General features: G+C 58.7%; 2 protein-coding genes and 1 non-coding gene across 4 annotated transcripts; 2 read left to right on the top strand and 1 right to left on the bottom strand.

Annotated features, from left to right (window-relative positions):
- The first annotated feature begins 2,642 nt into the window (after nucleotides 1-2,642).
- MPI (mannose phosphate isomerase) lies at nucleotides 2,643-8,011 on the top strand. Its single transcript, XM_040968357.1, has 8 exons — nucleotides 2,643-2,816; nucleotides 3,241-3,368; nucleotides 3,750-3,950; nucleotides 4,531-4,672; nucleotides 4,789-4,971; nucleotides 6,265-6,438; nucleotides 7,019-7,227; nucleotides 7,471-8,011. Exons 1-8 carry the CDS (start codon nucleotides 2,798-2,800, stop codon nucleotides 7,687-7,689), a joined length of 1,275 nt encoding a protein of 424 aa, XP_040824291.1. The 5' UTR covers nucleotides 2,643-2,797; the 3' UTR covers nucleotides 7,690-8,011.
- LOC121149702 lies at nucleotides 5,552-5,651 on the top strand. Its single transcript, XR_005882835.1, has one exon. It is a non-coding gene; the product is annotated as a small nucleolar RNA U13 (small nucleolar RNA).
- Nucleotides 8,012-9,262: 1,251 nt separating the features above from the next.
- Nucleotides 9,263-13,178, bottom strand: FAM219B (family with sequence similarity 219 member B). 2 transcript variants are annotated; one of them, XM_040968361.1, is made up of 5 exons: nucleotides 12,965-13,178; nucleotides 12,758-12,845; nucleotides 12,374-12,451; nucleotides 12,124-12,172; nucleotides 9,263-10,923 (listed from the first exon to the last, which is right to left on the bottom strand). In XM_040968361.1, the coding sequence occupies exons 1-5, from the start codon at nucleotides 13,176-13,178 to the stop codon at nucleotides 10,759-10,761; spliced, it is 594 nt and encodes a 197-aa protein (XP_040824295.1). In that variant the 3' UTR covers nucleotides 9,263-10,758. The 2 variants fall into 2 exon arrangements, with proteins under 2 accessions (XP_040824295.1, XP_040824296.1); XM_040968362.1 differs by having other exon boundaries at nucleotides 9,263-10,920.
- Nucleotides 13,179-15,172: the final 1,994 nt, after the last annotated feature.

Here is a 15,172-nt window from a genome sequence, read left to right as displayed (position 1 = left end):
GAAGTTCCTGGTTCCTGGCTTTGGATAGGTTCAGCTCTGGCTGTTTGGTCACTTGGGGAGTGGATCATCAGACGGGAAGATCTTCCTCTCTGTCTCTCCTCCTCTCTTTGTAATAAAAATGAAAAATGAATAAATTCATTTTTAAAAAATGAAGAAGAAGCAGAGCCGGGACTTGAGCCCAGGGCTTCCGGTATGGGCTGAGGGCGTCTTAGCCACTAACCTGAAGGCCTGCAGCCAACGCAGCTCTTCCTGACACCATCTCGGCAGGGGGTGGGTGGGTGGCTTCCCCAACACCAAGTTTCTCAAACAACCATCAACAATTCCAGCAGAACCACCCTGACCCTAGCTTCTGATGCTAGTCACAACCCCCTCCTGTAGCTTCTGAGCAACCAGCTGAGAATCGGTGTTCCCAACGCGTCCTCCTCAGGTTCAGGAAATGAACCCACAGACCTCAGGGAAAGCTGTCCTGGCCCTCGCTCAGTGGTCAAGCGGGTGGAAGAGCTGCACTGGGGACCTTCTGAGCTTCATTGCCCATCACCCCACCCGGCTCCCCTAAGTATGACTCAGGGGTGGAGGGATCACAGACGGCTGAGAAGGAGTCATGGGGATCTGGGGGCTTCCTGCTACAGGCAGACCTCACCTGCGGACGCTGGTGGGAGCAAGGAACCTGCTCCTGTCTGATCCTAACAACTGGAGCCGTTGACCAAGCAGCCTTTCCTCCACAGGATGCAGCCACACAGCCGAGGCTAGGGCCCCGGGCTTCCCCAGCCAGGCACCCAACATCCGTGAATGCAGCCCTCAGCAGAGGCCGGGTTCTGAGCTCACGTTGTGCTCAGCATAGGGGACACTGGAGGAGCACAGAGCGTGATGTGTCCCTACAGAGCCGTAGGTCCTTCCACCATGTCCGACAGGTTGACACCGTCATCCAAATCCTGCAGAGGCTAGGGACCAAAACTCAAGTTCAGGGTCATGCTTGTGACGTTTGCCATCATCATGCCACCAAGCCCCCGATGATGGCAGCAGTTCTTAGGTAGGACCTCCAATGTCTGTAATCGTCAGCGTTGGAGCAACTAAAGCCAGGCTCCTGGAACTCTGTCTAGGTCTCCCAGGGTGGGAGGCAGTGGGACAGAGGCCCAAGTGCTCAAACCATTGTCCGCTGCCTTTCCAGACACATTAACAGGGAGCTGAACTGGAAGTGGAGTAGCTGAGACCTGAACCAAAACTCACATGGGATACTGGCGTTGTAGGTAGAGGCTTAACCCACAGCACTGCAACTCCAGTCTCCCGCCCAATAACCTATTTTAAAAAAATATTTTTATTGTAAAGGCAGATTTAAAGATAAGGAGATAGAGAAAGATTTTTTTTTTTTTTAAGATTTATTTTATTTTTGGGCCTGGTGACATGGCCTAGTGATAAAGTCCTCACCTTGAACATGCCGGTATCCCATATGAGCGCCAGTTCTAATCCCAGCAGCTCTACTTCCCAGCCAGCTCCCTGCTTGTGGCCTGGGAATGCAGTCGAGGATGGCCCAAAGCCTTGGGACCTTGCACCTGTGTGGGACACCCAGAAGAGGTTCTTGGATCCTGGCTTCAGATCAGCACAGCACCGGCCATTGCACCTGCTTGCGGAGTGAATCATTGAACGGAAGATCTTCCTTTCTGTCTTTCCTCTCTGTATATCTGACTTTGCAATAAAAATAAACAAATCTTAAAAAAAAAAAAAGAAACAAAAAAGGTCAGATATACAGAGAGGAGGAGAAAGAGGAAGATTTTCTGTCTGTTGATCTACTTCTCAAGTGGACACAATGGTCAGAATCTGAGCCGATCAGAATCCAGGAGCCAGAAAGCTCCTCTAAGACTCCCATATGGATGCAGGGTCCCAAGGCTTTGGGCCGTCCTTGACTGCCTTCCCAGGCCACAAGCAGGGAGCTGGATGGGAAGCAGGGCTGCCAGGATTAGAACCGGAGCCCATCTGAGATCCTGGTGTGTGTAAGGCAAGGACTTCAACTATTAGGCTACTGTGCTGTACTCAACCACTCATTTTTTTGTTTTTGTTTTTTTTACGATTTATTTATTTTTATGGGAAAGTCAGATATACACAGCAGAGGAGAGACAGAGGAAGATCTTCCATCCAATTATTCTCTCCCCAAATGGCCACAATGGTTTGAGCTGGGCCGATCTGAAGCTAGGAGCCTGGAGTTTCTTCAGGGTTTCCCATACGGTACAAGGTCCCAAGGCCTTGGGCCGTCCTTACTGCTTTCCCAGGCCACAAGCAGGGAGCTGGATGGAAAGCATAGTGGCTGGGATTAGAACCGGCTCCCATATGGGATTCCAGCGCGTACAAGGTGAGGACTTCAGCTGCTAGGCTACTGTACCAGGCCATCAACTACTCAAATTTTAAAGTATGCCACCCAAACCCTAGTTTGCCTTTAGCTTGCTCTCTCCCATATGGTTTACTACTCTTTCCTTCCCCTGACAATTGGAACCTAAGCTCTGTTGTTTTGCTCTCGTTTATTCACGGGCTTCAAACAGTGGTACTTTGCCGATTCTCTATTAAGTATACGATGGAAGAAAGGAAGGAAGGAGATTCCTTCTGAGATCGCCGCTTGTGGCCAGAAACCCTTGAGTCGCAAGGTACCACTTATGGGCAGAGGCCAGGAGAGGGACGTGCCCGCTGGGCAGGTGCGGGGAGGGCGCTGGGCGCTCGGAGAACTACATTTCCCGTGAAGCTCTGGGCGCGGCCCGCGAGGCCGCCGGGAAGGGCCGACGTGCGCCCAGCCAGGTCCTCAGCAGCCGGGATGGCGGCAGGTCAGCGAGGTGAGCTGTGCGACGCCTTTTGGCGAGTCGTTGCCTGGCAAGATCTGCCAGATCGAACCGCATCCCTCGCATTGCCCCGGGGCTCCTCTGAGAGATGGGTGGGCGTCGCACAGAGGGCGAGCACCTGCCCTTGGGGGAATTGCAGCCGTCTGGGGGTGCGGTGAGGGGCCGGGGGTTGTGCGCCGTCCCCCGGCTGCGCTGGCTTCCCCGGCCTGCATCTTCCAGCGCAGCTCTCCACTTAGGGCGGCAGCAGAGGGTGACCGCTGCTCATCTCACAGAGGGGACATGGAGGCGGGGCAGGCGGGAGGAATCTCAGCCCGCAACCGACAGCCCTCAGCGCGCGCCGGCGCCGGGTGTCCCGGGTCGGCAGGGGTCGGGTGCAGGCGCGTGGCAGCCGACCCCGTTTCCCCATCTGTGCTCACAGTCTTTGCGCTGTCCTGCGTGGTACAGCAGTATGCCTGGGGGAAGACAGGCTCCAACAGCGAGGTGGCGCGGCTGCTGGCCAGTAGTGACCCCTCGGTCCAGATCTCCGAGGACAAACCCTATGCCGAGGTGAGAGGGGAGGGCCTGGGCAGTGAGAGAGGTCAGCCGGACAGGGTGGGGATAAGGGGACAGGGTGGAGGAGGGTCTCTGGGCGTCCCTGTGTCCCCCTTGCTCCAGCAGCTGTCAGCACCTGTAGTTTTCATCGACTGACAATTCAAGTGTTTTTTACTTTGTGGTCTCCTTGTCAGACAGACAGGAGACACTCCAAAGGGTTAGTAATCCTTTGCTTCCATAGGGAGCGCTGTCAAGGGGCTGGGTCTGCCACTGCCTGTGTGTCCATGATGGTTCCTGCGCCAGCCTGACCCAGGGCCCAGCCGTCCTTGCTGTTGCCCCAGGGTTGGGTGTCTGTCCTGAAAGTCTGCGACTTCCAGGATCCTCTTGTCTTTCCAGCTATGGATGGGGACACACCCCCGGGGGGATGCCAAGATCCTGGACAGCGGCATGATGCCAAAAACCCTAGGTCAGTGGATCGCCGAGAACCAGGACAGCTTGGGCTCCAAGGTGCGGGCCACCTTCCACGGCCAGCTGCCTTTCCTCTTCAAAGTCCTCTCGGTGGAAACGGCTCTGTCCATCCAGGCACACCCCAACAAGGTAGAGGGGGTAGGGTGGGGCGGGGCGGGGTGGGTGGCAGGGGTCATGGCAGAGAAAGACAGTGTTGCCGGCTGCCCTTTTCTGCCCCCGTCGCAGGCTCCAGCCCAATGCTAAATCTAGATATGATGATTCCCAATTTAGCCCTGCAGGCCAGATGCTGGAGATGCGAAAGCGGCTAACTGCGCCAGGCCAGCTGGCCTGACCAGGGCCCAGGCATGCTTCGCTAAGCTCAGGCCTGAGGACGTGCTCCTGGTTTACTCCACTGCCCTACTCCCCACAAGACTGTCTGCCGCCTTCTCACCTGGCTGTCTGAAGGGTTCCACTTCCAGGGCAGGGGGACAGGGCTGTGGGGTCGTCCCAGATGGGCCTCTCAGTCCCTGCATGAACACTGGACCCCAGGCATGCAAAGACAGAGGCAGAGCAGGGAGCTACATGGCCCATTAGTGTTGGAGCTGGGCCTACCTCCTGCCCTGTGTGAGATTTGCTGCCAGCGTGGGCAGCCACTGGTATCTGAGGAACAAGGCTGTCCGTGATGGTCGTGTCCTAACCGTGCTCTCCCCCCTGGCCACCCCACCCACAGGAGCTGGCTGAGAGGCTGCACCTCCAGGCTCCCCAGCACTACCCTGATGCCAACCACAAGCCCGAGATGGCCATTGCTCTCACTCCCTTCCAGGGCCTGTGTGGCTTCCGGCCGGTGGAGGAGATTGTGGCCTTTCTGCAGAGTAAGGTTGGGCAGAATGCTCTGGGCATGCTCGCTGGGTCTGTGTGCATGGAGAGGGTGTTAGGCAGGGAGGTTCCCTGCCCTGCCTGTGCTGATCCGAGCCCGGTCTTCCCACAGAGGTTCCTGAGTTGCAGTTATTGATTGGAGATGCGGAGACTACGCAGCTGCAGCAGAGCGTGGACCGAGGACCCCAGGCCGTGGCCTCGGCTCTGCGAGGCTGCTTCTCCCAGCTGATGACCAGTGAGAAGAAAGCGGTGGTGGAGCAGCTCAAACTGCTGGTGATGCGTATCTCCCAGCAAGGTGGGCTGGGGCTAGGGGTCGGGGGTGGGTCCTGATGTGGTTGGCACCACCATGGCCTGTTGGCACTGCTAGGCCCTGGGTTTGGTGCTGCTTCCTGCAGTGGGGTATAGGTGGACTAGCCTGGAGGAAAACGGGACCACTCCTTTATCCTGCCCTGGGGCACTCTGAGCTCTGCCCCCCCACCTGCACGCATGAGCTTACACTTTGGGGCGCCAGAGCAGGAAGGGGGTCAGGGGAGCCTCCCTCTGCTCAGATCTGTTGCCTGGATTGCTCATGCATTAGCTTTTTCCTCCAACCTGCCCAACCTTGTGCTAACTAAGGAGAGGCCAGGAAGTGCCTGTGAGGGTGTGGCCATGTCCCCTTGGGCCAGAGTCCATTCCATGCTGGGGGTGAGTGGCACAGGTCCTCCTCCATAAGCCTTTGCTCAGAGTTCCCATAATGCACTGCTCACATGGGCACAGCCCATGGCTCCTGTGAGCAGGTATGTTGTTATGTGCACTTGTTAAAACTAAGGTTCTTCATCTTGGCTTTTTGAACTGGGGGATTCGTTCCTATGCATGGCAGAGCTAGCCATCAGCAGGTCCTTCTGTGCTTCTCAAGTAAGGTGGGTCATTTTCCCACCCCTGTGTGAGATGTGCCTCCTTTAGGCCTTGTACCAGGAGCACATGACCTGCCTGATATGGAACAGACATGTTGTGGCACTTAACCCATTTGGTATTCACCTGCTGGTGCTCGGCTCCCGTCTGCAGGCGGGGACATCTGGCTCAGCCCACCCTCAGCAGCCAGCACTCACCCCTCCGGCTCAGCCAAGCTCACCCTCTTGCTCAGTTCCCGGCCCACAGGCTGTCCCCTTGGCATGCTCTGCTCCTACAGTTAGCTAGCCCAGGACTGAGTCTGCCTGAGATGTGGGACTCTGAGTTTCTATGGATTCTCTGGGGGTCCCCCACGTGCACAGCCTGTGGATGGGTTTTCCCCTCGTAGATTCTGGGTCCCCAGGGCAGTGGTGTGCAGCCAGGGCACAGCTGCTGTCCCCAGGAGCCAGACCCAGATGGCAGCAGAGGGATGACCTCACAGTCCCTAGGAAGCATCCCCTCCACATTAAAGAACTATCTGGCTCCAAGCATTGCCAGTGCTGAGCAGGACCAAGCTCAACCCCTCTGAGTGACTGGTGTGTTGCCGGCCAGTGCTAGCCAATGCTGTAGTGAAAGATGGCATCGTGTGAGCTGGACAGGCTGGGACCGGGAGACCCCTTACACCCCCATGAGTGGCCATGGGGTGTGCTGTGGCCTCCAGTGTCTGCTGGGAACCACATGAAGGACATCCACGGGGAGCTCCTGCTGGAGCTGCACCAGCAGTACCCGGGGGACATCGGCTGCTTCGCCATCTACTTCCTGAACCTGCTCACCCTGCAGCCCGGCGAGGCCATGTTCCTGGAGGCCAACGTGCCCCATGCCTACCTGAAGGGAGGTGAGTCCTACTTCCACAGCGAGCAACTTCCCCACTCCCCCCAGGGTCAACTATCCAAGTCCATGTCCACATCTGAACAGAGAGGGAGGGAGGAGGCCTCATCTGAGCTCTGTCCTCCAAGGGTCCCTGGCTCAGCAAAGCACCAACCAGGAGGGATGGGCAGGTGCTACCTTAGTGTGGGGTGCCATTTGCATCTTCCCAGTTGGGTCCCAGGTTGCTCTGGGGTGAGGCCATTGGTTGTCTAGCTCATGTCCTCTGTCTTCCTGGGACTGTTGACAATACAGTACGCGTGTAGACACCCAGGGGCGCCTCAGTTTGCCAATGATCATCCATCCACTCAAACAGGGGATTTTAAACTTCTAAGCGTGGGAAGTCGCAGGGTCCAGGGCTGGGCCTCCCACCCCCGTGGTTAGGATGATGTCTATCACAAAGGTGGGTTGACATGTCACTTGCCATTCCCGCCATTTCAGCCCCATCCTAGGGAATGCTAGTCCTGTACCTTCAACTAGTTCTGCAGGGCATTCATAGAGCCGAGGCCAGGAGCCTAGAATCTCGCAAGCCATCTTCTGTGTGTTCCCAGACTGCGTGGAATGCATGGCATGTTCAGACAACACCGTGCGTGCCGGCCTCACTCCCAAGTTCATCGATGTGCCTACCTTGTGCCAGATGTTGAGCTATCGTCCCAGCCCCAGCCGGGACAGGCTCTTTGCCCCAACACGGAGTCAGGAAGATCCCTACCTCTCCATTTATGACCCCCCGGTGCCAGACTTCACTGTTATGAAGATGGAGGTGAGGGGCGTGCGGGCAGGGCAGGCGTCCTTCACGTGGCTTGAACCCTGGTGTGAAGTCCCCCTGGGCCTGACTTTCTTTCCTGTCCAGCTCACCTGTTGCCTAGTTGGGGTGGGGAGGGATGGGTAGATGTGTGGCCAGACCTGCCCACGCCTCTACAGATGCAGCTTCCGCTATCCTGGGGGTTGTCCTGCACCTGGGAACTGCCCATGCCGTGCTGTCTTACTGCTTCTTCCTGCCCAGGTCCCTGGCTCTGTCTCGGAGTACAAGGTGCTGCCACTGGACTCTGCCAGCATCCTCCTGATGGTGCAGGGGACGGTGATGGCCATCACACCCAGCGCCCCGGCAGCCATTGCCCTGCAGCGCGGTGGGGTGCTCTTCATTGGGGCCAACGAGAGTGTCTCCCTGCAGCTTACTGCACCCAAGGACCTACTCATGTTCCGGGCCTGTTGCCTGTTGTAAGAACCGGGCACCCTCGTGCCCAGCCCAGGCTCAGCACTGGACTGCGGACACACCCTTCCTAAGTAAGAGTAGAGGGGATGGGCTTGTTGTAGGTAACGAATCTAAAGCACTCTCAGGCTCACCATCTTTAGAGAGGAGAGCCCCATGTGCCAGCTGTTAGTCTCGCCAACATCTGGGCCAGGCCTCAGCTCAGAAGACAGCAGGCTTGCCCTGGCCTACAGTCAGGCTCTGGGTCAGCCTCTAAGGACAGTTGTCACTGTGGAGAAGGGGAGCTGGCGGTGTGCTGCCTGCCCCAAGCAATTAAAGGCCACCTGTGTGAGTGGTCCCTGTGTGGCTTTTGATATTCCTGTCCCTGGAGTGAACAGAAAGAGGCCCCTACCCTGGATCTTGTTTAGTTGGGAAATTTTACTGGAGAATTAGATTGCACCTGCTGGTTCACTCCCCATTTGCCCATGATAGGCAGGGCAGGGAGCTGGAACTCCATTAGGGTCTCCTGCATGGATTGTGGGAACCCAGTCATTGCCACTGCCTCCCGGGCTGTGTAGGCAGAAGTCAAGCTGGGACTGCAATGGGATGAGGGCATCTTATTTTAAAGGTTTGACTGAAGGAGTCACAGATAACTTGCATCCACTGGTTCACTGCAGATGCCACAACAGCTTATAGGCTGGGCCAGCTGAAGCTGGGAGCCAGAACTTCACCAAGTCTCACCTGTGGGTGACATGACACCAAGCACTTGAGCCCTGTTTACTGTCTTCTGAGGCACACTAGCAGGGAGTTAGATTGGTAGTGGAGCAGCCAGGACTTGAACCAGTGCTCCCAGGGGCTGTTAGCATGGCAGGCAGCGGCTTAAGCCTGTGTACCGTGCTGGCCCTACAGGAGGGCACCGTAACTGCTAGACTCAATGCCCACCCCCTTATCACTTTTGCTTTATTTCACATAGCCTCCTGGGGTTCTGGGTTCCAGGAACTTTTTGGGGTGGCAGTGGGAGGGGAGGCCAGCTGTAGCCTCCCTTACAGCCTTAGGCTCAGCACACACACCAGGTGCCAGTGTGAGGTTCTGCTGCTGTTGTGTAGGCCTGGGCACCACCTGCCAGTTTGCAGGCCACCTGAGTCACTGCTCCAAACCCAGCACCCCTGACCTTCAGCTCCATCCCAGGACCATTCAATTCCTAGGTTATAGGGCCTCAGGAGTGGACCCAGGAGAAAGGGACCCGACTCTCTTGAGCCACTGGGCAGTGCCTCAGGGTGTGGGTGAATCTGCCACCCTCTGCTGGTGGCTGCTACACAGGGCACTGCCCTGTAGCCTTAGGTTCTGTTACAGGCCCTGGGTGGGGTTAGACCCCTATGTGCTGGAGCCCCAGGAAGCTACCTCCGAAAAGTGCTTGGGTTTTTTTTTTTTTTTTGCCTCCAAATTCCCTTTAGTTAGGACAACAAAAATGAGCTAGAAAAGCAGCCTGCTCTAAGAAGTGACTGCAAAGGCTTGCTGCACTCACAGTGCAGGTCTCACAACCCGGCCAGCCCACGGGGAACAGCCCGGCACCCCAGGTATGCCTGCTGCAACAGGGACACCGCTCAAGCAGCAGGACTGCGTTTATTGTAACATACAGAGGCAGACGTGCGCAAGCCAAGTGTGAGGAGCAAACCCCGCCCAGGTGCTGTCCTACCTGCTGTCACTCAGCAGGGAGGTGTGATATGGGCATGGGGCACCTTCGTGGGTGGTAGTGTGGTCCCCCAGGCCTCACTGTGGTCACCCTGCTGCCTTTTCTATAAGGCTCAAAAGGGGCTGTCCACAGCAGCAGCCACCCAGGGGGCTTACCACTTTGGCTCATAGCAGCTACCTGGCACCCTGGCCACCTGCACCAGTGCCCGTCTAGCTGCTCTGACATCTACTTCCCACATGGGAACCTGGGCTCTGCAGAACCAGGAAGGCCTGATATGGACCTGCAGTTGGGCAACGATTCTGAGTGGAGGGGTATGAGCAGCTGGGTGGAGCTGCAGAAGCCCAGACCCCCAAGTGGCAGGCTCTGCTCTCAGCTCAGCTCCTCCTCCCTTTGACATAACCAGCAGGACAAGTAAGAATGGGCCTAGACACCAGGTAGTCCCTGTTATGGATTCCCCTCCTGAGATCAGCTGGCAGGTAACGGGGAAGCCTCTCCTGCTGGGTGACACTGAGCAAAGCCCTGTGGGCCCAATTTGCTGCTTTAGACTCCCTTGGGCCTTGCCCTGAGAACCCTGTCCAGAAACTATGTCCATGTGCTGTGCTATGCTGTCCCAGGGTTTGTGGGGTCCTGGGGATCTTGCAGGGCCCTCTGCTCTGGCATGTGGATTCCCTGGGGCAGGGCCTGCCTTATGTTCCCTGCCCCCCATCCTGTCTGCAAGTCCCAGGGTAAGCCTAAACCCATGCTGCATAGCAGCAGCATCGCTCATCTTAACAGCTGAAAAGGAAGGTGCCCTCTGCTGGTGACCAGAACAACCGCAGGTGTCCAGGGTTTGCAACACACAACCACCTTTGCACTGTGGCCAAGGAAATATAAATAAATAAGTGCATGACAGGACAGAGCAGCTCCTCTGTAGCTGGGGAGGAGCTGAACAGTCACTACACCCAGTCACAGGCTGTCCCAGTTGGGACAACTCCAAGCCTGGGGGTTCTGGAAGCCATGGGGCAGCCTGCTGTGTTCCTACCACAGCCAGGCAGGTACAAGCTGAAGGAGGGTACGTGAGATTTCAGGAACTGGGTCCCAACAGTTCCATTCTCAGCTGAACCCACAAAGCGCCACTGGCCACCACACAGCACACCAGGCCCGGGCCTGGCCACCTTCCTTTGCCCTCCCTGAGCTTGTCGTGTTGAAGTGAGTCAGGAGGTCTGCAGTGCTTTCCTCAGAAGCTTCTGCCCTCAGTGGCTTCTCGGAGGTCTGACCTTGAACTCCACCTGCCCGTCCGTGGCCCCCACAGGCCTTCTGGACTGAGAGGTACCAGAGAGGGGACAGCATAGGTCAGCAACTCCGAAGCTGCCAGGTGGCAGCGGCCCTGTCAGGCTGTGGGCAGGCAGGGGTCCCAGGGAGGGTCACGCCTACTGGAGGGTGCAGGCGGAGTCCCCGGGACAGCACCAGCAGCAGGAGCAAGCCGAGGCGGCCACGGGCTTCGGGGGGATGAGGTCCAAGTCTTCGTCATCAGGAATCTCATCCAGGTGGTAGCCATCCTGGAGCAGCTGCCGGCTCACATCCTGGTTCACCTGCTAAGAGTGGAGGAGGGAACCATAAGCCAAGAGGCAAAGCAGAAGTGACTGCTGCTGGGGAGCAGGCCTGCATCCCACTGTGACCACTAGGACTTCCTGTCCACACAGCCCTGGGCTGCAGGAAAAAGGGACACCCAGGAGCTCCAGCTGGCACTGTCCAGGCTGCACTGCCCACCCCGCCCCCAACCACTGAACTGTTCCACTGAAGAACCCTGGGGTGCTGATGGGATTATCACAGTGCCCCTACCATCCCAAGCGCTGAGGCAGACAGAATGGGCTGGAGTGCTGTGTGCACTGCGGCCCTCCCTGTGCAGGGTGGAACCAGTCAGCCTGGTTTGAGCAGGAGGGAAAAAAACGTAGCTTTCTTGTGGCCCAGGCGCAAGACTGAACAATCTCAAGACACTTAGAAATCCAAAGTCCAGCAGAAGACAGGAAACAGCTGGTCTGGACAGCCCTGCCCGAATTCCCAAAGGAGGGATGACACGGGAGACACAAACTGGCCCTGAAGGAACACAGCTTGGTGGCACAGGGGCAGGAGCGGGCCAGGAATGCCGACCCCAAGAATCCTGGGAGGCCAGCAGCACATAGCTGGGTGCCCAGACCTGAGTCCTGGCCCCAGCCCCATCCCAGCTTCCTGCTAACGTGTCCTGGGGGGCCAGCAGGTGACACACCCAGGTGGGAGATTCAGAGTTCCCATCTCCCAGCTTTGGCGTGGCCTGCCCTCTGCTGCCGTAGGCATCTGGGGAATAAACCAAGTGATAGGAGATGTGTGTATGTATCTTTGTACATTTCAGATAACTTTTCAAAACAACTGAAAAGTGGCTAGGGTTACTGTGTGCTGCTGGAAGGCAAGCCTAGGCCCCGTCAGTCCAGGCTGCATTTGGGAACAGCTGCGATGAACAAGGCTTGTCCACCTCCAAAGAGGGTTGGGGTGGGCAGTGGAAGTGGGGAGCACTCCATCACAACAAGCACTCAAGCAAGTGATGGGAAGATTCCTAAGGTGTGGCCTGGACACTGCCAGCCTGGAGGGTTTTTCCACAGCCTTTCTCGGTGCCTTATACTTCTGCTGGGGCAAGAGGGCAGAGTGGAGGACTGGAGAACAGAACGGAAGCCCTGGGACAGCGCCGTGCGCCCACGGCAGGCACCACACAAGCCCCTGGCAGTGGCGGCGCCCCCCGCAGCGGGGCGCCCTGGACTTGCCTCTGAGGAGGAGTACCCGGACGAGCATCTGGATCCCAGCTCCCCGTCGCTACAAGAGGAGACAGTTCACGGTGGGCAGCGGGCAGGAGGAGTGTGGGGGCAGCCCAGACCGCGCCCCGCGGACACCCATGGGAACAGGGACGATCCCACCCACACCCTCCCCGCCAGGTCCTGCAGGAGCCCAGCCACTCTGACCCGGGCGCGCCAAGGCGGCGACAACCAAGCCCGAGGGACGCAGACGACCACTCACCTGTCCGAGTCCAGGGACACCAGGTTTTCATCCGGACACTGACTCAGAGCGGTGTAGCCCTTGTTAAACTTCACGGGCCTGGCGAGGGCGAGATGGGGAGGAGGCCAAGCACAGATGAAAGCGCCGGCCTTCCCCCTGGGGAAGCCAGAGGCCTCGTCTTCCCGGGAAAAGGGCCCACTCCCGGAGATCCAGCCCCCGGGAAGAGGCCCTCCAGCTCACCCCCTCCCGGCCCCACATCCCCGCCTCACTTAGGTCCTCCCGCAAATGTGTCAAACGCATGCAAGCGGACCTGCTCCCATCCAGCCCCCAGGACGCCCGGGCCTCCACGCCCCTCCCTGGCCGGCGGCAGCCGGACACCCCCGTCCGGGCAGGGCCCGCCGAGACCTTCTCCCTGCAGAGTCGGGCCGTCCCGCCGGGGCCCCCAGGACGCCTTTCCGCCGCAGCACGGCCTTGGCCAGGTCCCGGTGCTTCTCTGGAAGTTGAAGGGACCCGGGTCAGCCGGACGGCCCCCAGGCGGGGTGGAGAGGGCTGAGCCCCTCTCCCTGTGCCGAGCCCCTCTGGAGACCCTTCCCCGGACCGCCGCACACTCACGCAGCTTGGCCTGAAGGGAAGGCGCGCGCGCCACCATGTAGGGCCCTCGCTTCTCCACGGCCGCCGGAGTGCGCTCTCCCGCACGCAGGGGTCCGCTGCCGCTCCGCCCGAGGGCCGGCCCCGCCGCTCCCGCAGCGCGCGCCGGGACCCCGCCGGGCCGGGCTCCGGGAGCCGACGGCCGCGCCCCGCGCACGCCGGGATCCGCGGTCGCCATGGCTCGGCTCCTCCCCGCGGCCGGCGGCGCGGCCTTCACGGCGGCACAGGCCCCGCCCACGCCTGACGTGACCCGGCCCACAGCGGACAGCGCGGCCCCGCCCACAACAGACGAGCCCCGCCCACAGCTGACGTGACCCGGCCCACAGCGGACAGCGCGGCCCCGCCCACAACAGACGAGCCCCGCCCACAGCTGACGTGACCCGGCCTACAGCGGACAGCGCGGCCTTCACGGCCACACACGGCCCCGCCCACAGCCGACGTGGGCCCGCCCACTGCTGACGAGCCATGCCGCGCGGGGCGGGGCCCGCCACGGCAAGATGGCGGCGTACGAGTATTTTCTTCGTCTGCTGTAGGGGGGATATCTCCCCTAAGGTTCCGCTTCTCGAGGGACTGGGCTGTTCCGGGTCCGCTTGTCCCACGAGTCGGGACACCTTCAGAACTGCGGAGGATGACCGTCTCCCATGGAAACAGGCGTTTAGGCTCTGATGTGCACGCGCTCTCCCCGCTCCTCGCGGCGTGCGCCGGGCGAGAGGGAAGAGCCGCTGCGGAGCTGGGACTCCCAAGAGGACGCTGGAGGCGCCGGGGAGCCGGCTGCAGGTCTTGGCGCCTTGCTCTGCCTCCGCGGGGCAGGTGAAGCTTGCACCCTCGGAGTCCCGCGGGGGTGTCTCAGCCGGCTGGGGCACAGGAAGGACCTATCCCAGGGCCGGCTGGGTGGAGCAAGGGGACCACCTGCAAGACTCCAGAAACACCGATATCGCGTGACACAGACTTATTCCTCATGCCCTCGGGTCACACAATAGGGTTCAGCCTGGCCAGGTGGAAAATGCAACACCCGCTTCCTATGTCTGTGCGCCTGTGAGACGGATGAGGGAAACGGGAGCCGACCCCACTTGCTGCTGCATTCACTAGTGGCTGCTCTGTGATGGAACATGGGGAAGCCTGAAAACTGCCTGAAGTGCACAGGCCTGTCCTGTGGCGGAGCGCGTTAAGCCAGAGCCGGCATTCAGCATCCTAGCCCGAGCCTGGAGCCCTGGCTGCTCCACTTAGCATCCAGCTCCTGCTAATGGGTCTAGGGAAGCAGTGTCCAAGAGCTGGGGTCCCTGCCATGCACTTGGGACACTCGGTGTTCTCCTCCACTCCTGGCTTTGGTTAACCTGACCCAGCCCAGGCTGTTGTGGCCACTTGGACCATGTTGGCCACTCGCAAATCTTCAGAACCAGCACAGTGATCTCATAGGATAATCTGCATTTAATGTCAACACTGCATTCCGCTGCTGGTTCCTGTGCTGGCTGCTCTTAACTCCTGATCCAGCTCCCATCTACAGCTTGGGAAAGCAGTGGGAAGTGGAGGATGGCTCATGTTCTTGGGCCTCTGCACCCATGTGGGACACCCCAAAAAACCACTGGCTCCCAGCTTTGCACTGGCTCAGCTTCAGCCATTGCGGACATTTGAGGAGTGAAACAATTGGATCGATGATATCTGTAAACCTGCCTTTCCAATGAAGAGAAAAAAAACATTACAAAACAAAAAATTGGGACCACTGTAAGGGTTCAATGGCTGAACCCTTACCTTCCAAGTGCTGGGATGCCATATGGGTGCTGTTTTGTGTCCCAGTTGCTCCTCTTTCCATTCAGCTCCCAGCTTATGACTTAGGAAAGTAGTGGAGGATGGCCAAAGCCTAGGGACCCAGGACCCGCATGGGAGACCTGCAAGAAACTCTTGGCTCCTGATCAGCTCAACTATGGCTGTTGTGGCTGTTTCAGAAGTAAATTGGTGAGTGGAGGATTTGTCTCTCCACAGCTGGGGAACGTCTCCTCGCCCTTGCTAAGTGGAAGGTGGACGCCAGGCAGCTAGGACAAGCTCCGCAGTGTCTGGTTAACCTGGTAATAGGGAAGGGCTGTAGTGACGGCCGGAACATGATCATTTTCCTTATGCTTCATTTCCATCACAATCTCACCAGGAAGCTACAGGAAGGGCAGGTCCCATGGACCA

Source organism: Ochotona curzoniae, unplaced genomic scaffold, assembly GCF_017591425.1.
Source record: "Ochotona curzoniae isolate NIBS_2020 unplaced genomic scaffold, NIBS_Ocur_1.0 scaffold_4701, whole genome shotgun sequence".
NCBI lineage: Eukaryota > Metazoa > Chordata > Mammalia > Lagomorpha > Ochotonidae > Ochotona > Ochotona curzoniae.
This window is presented reverse-complemented; position numbering and strand designations above follow the sequence as displayed.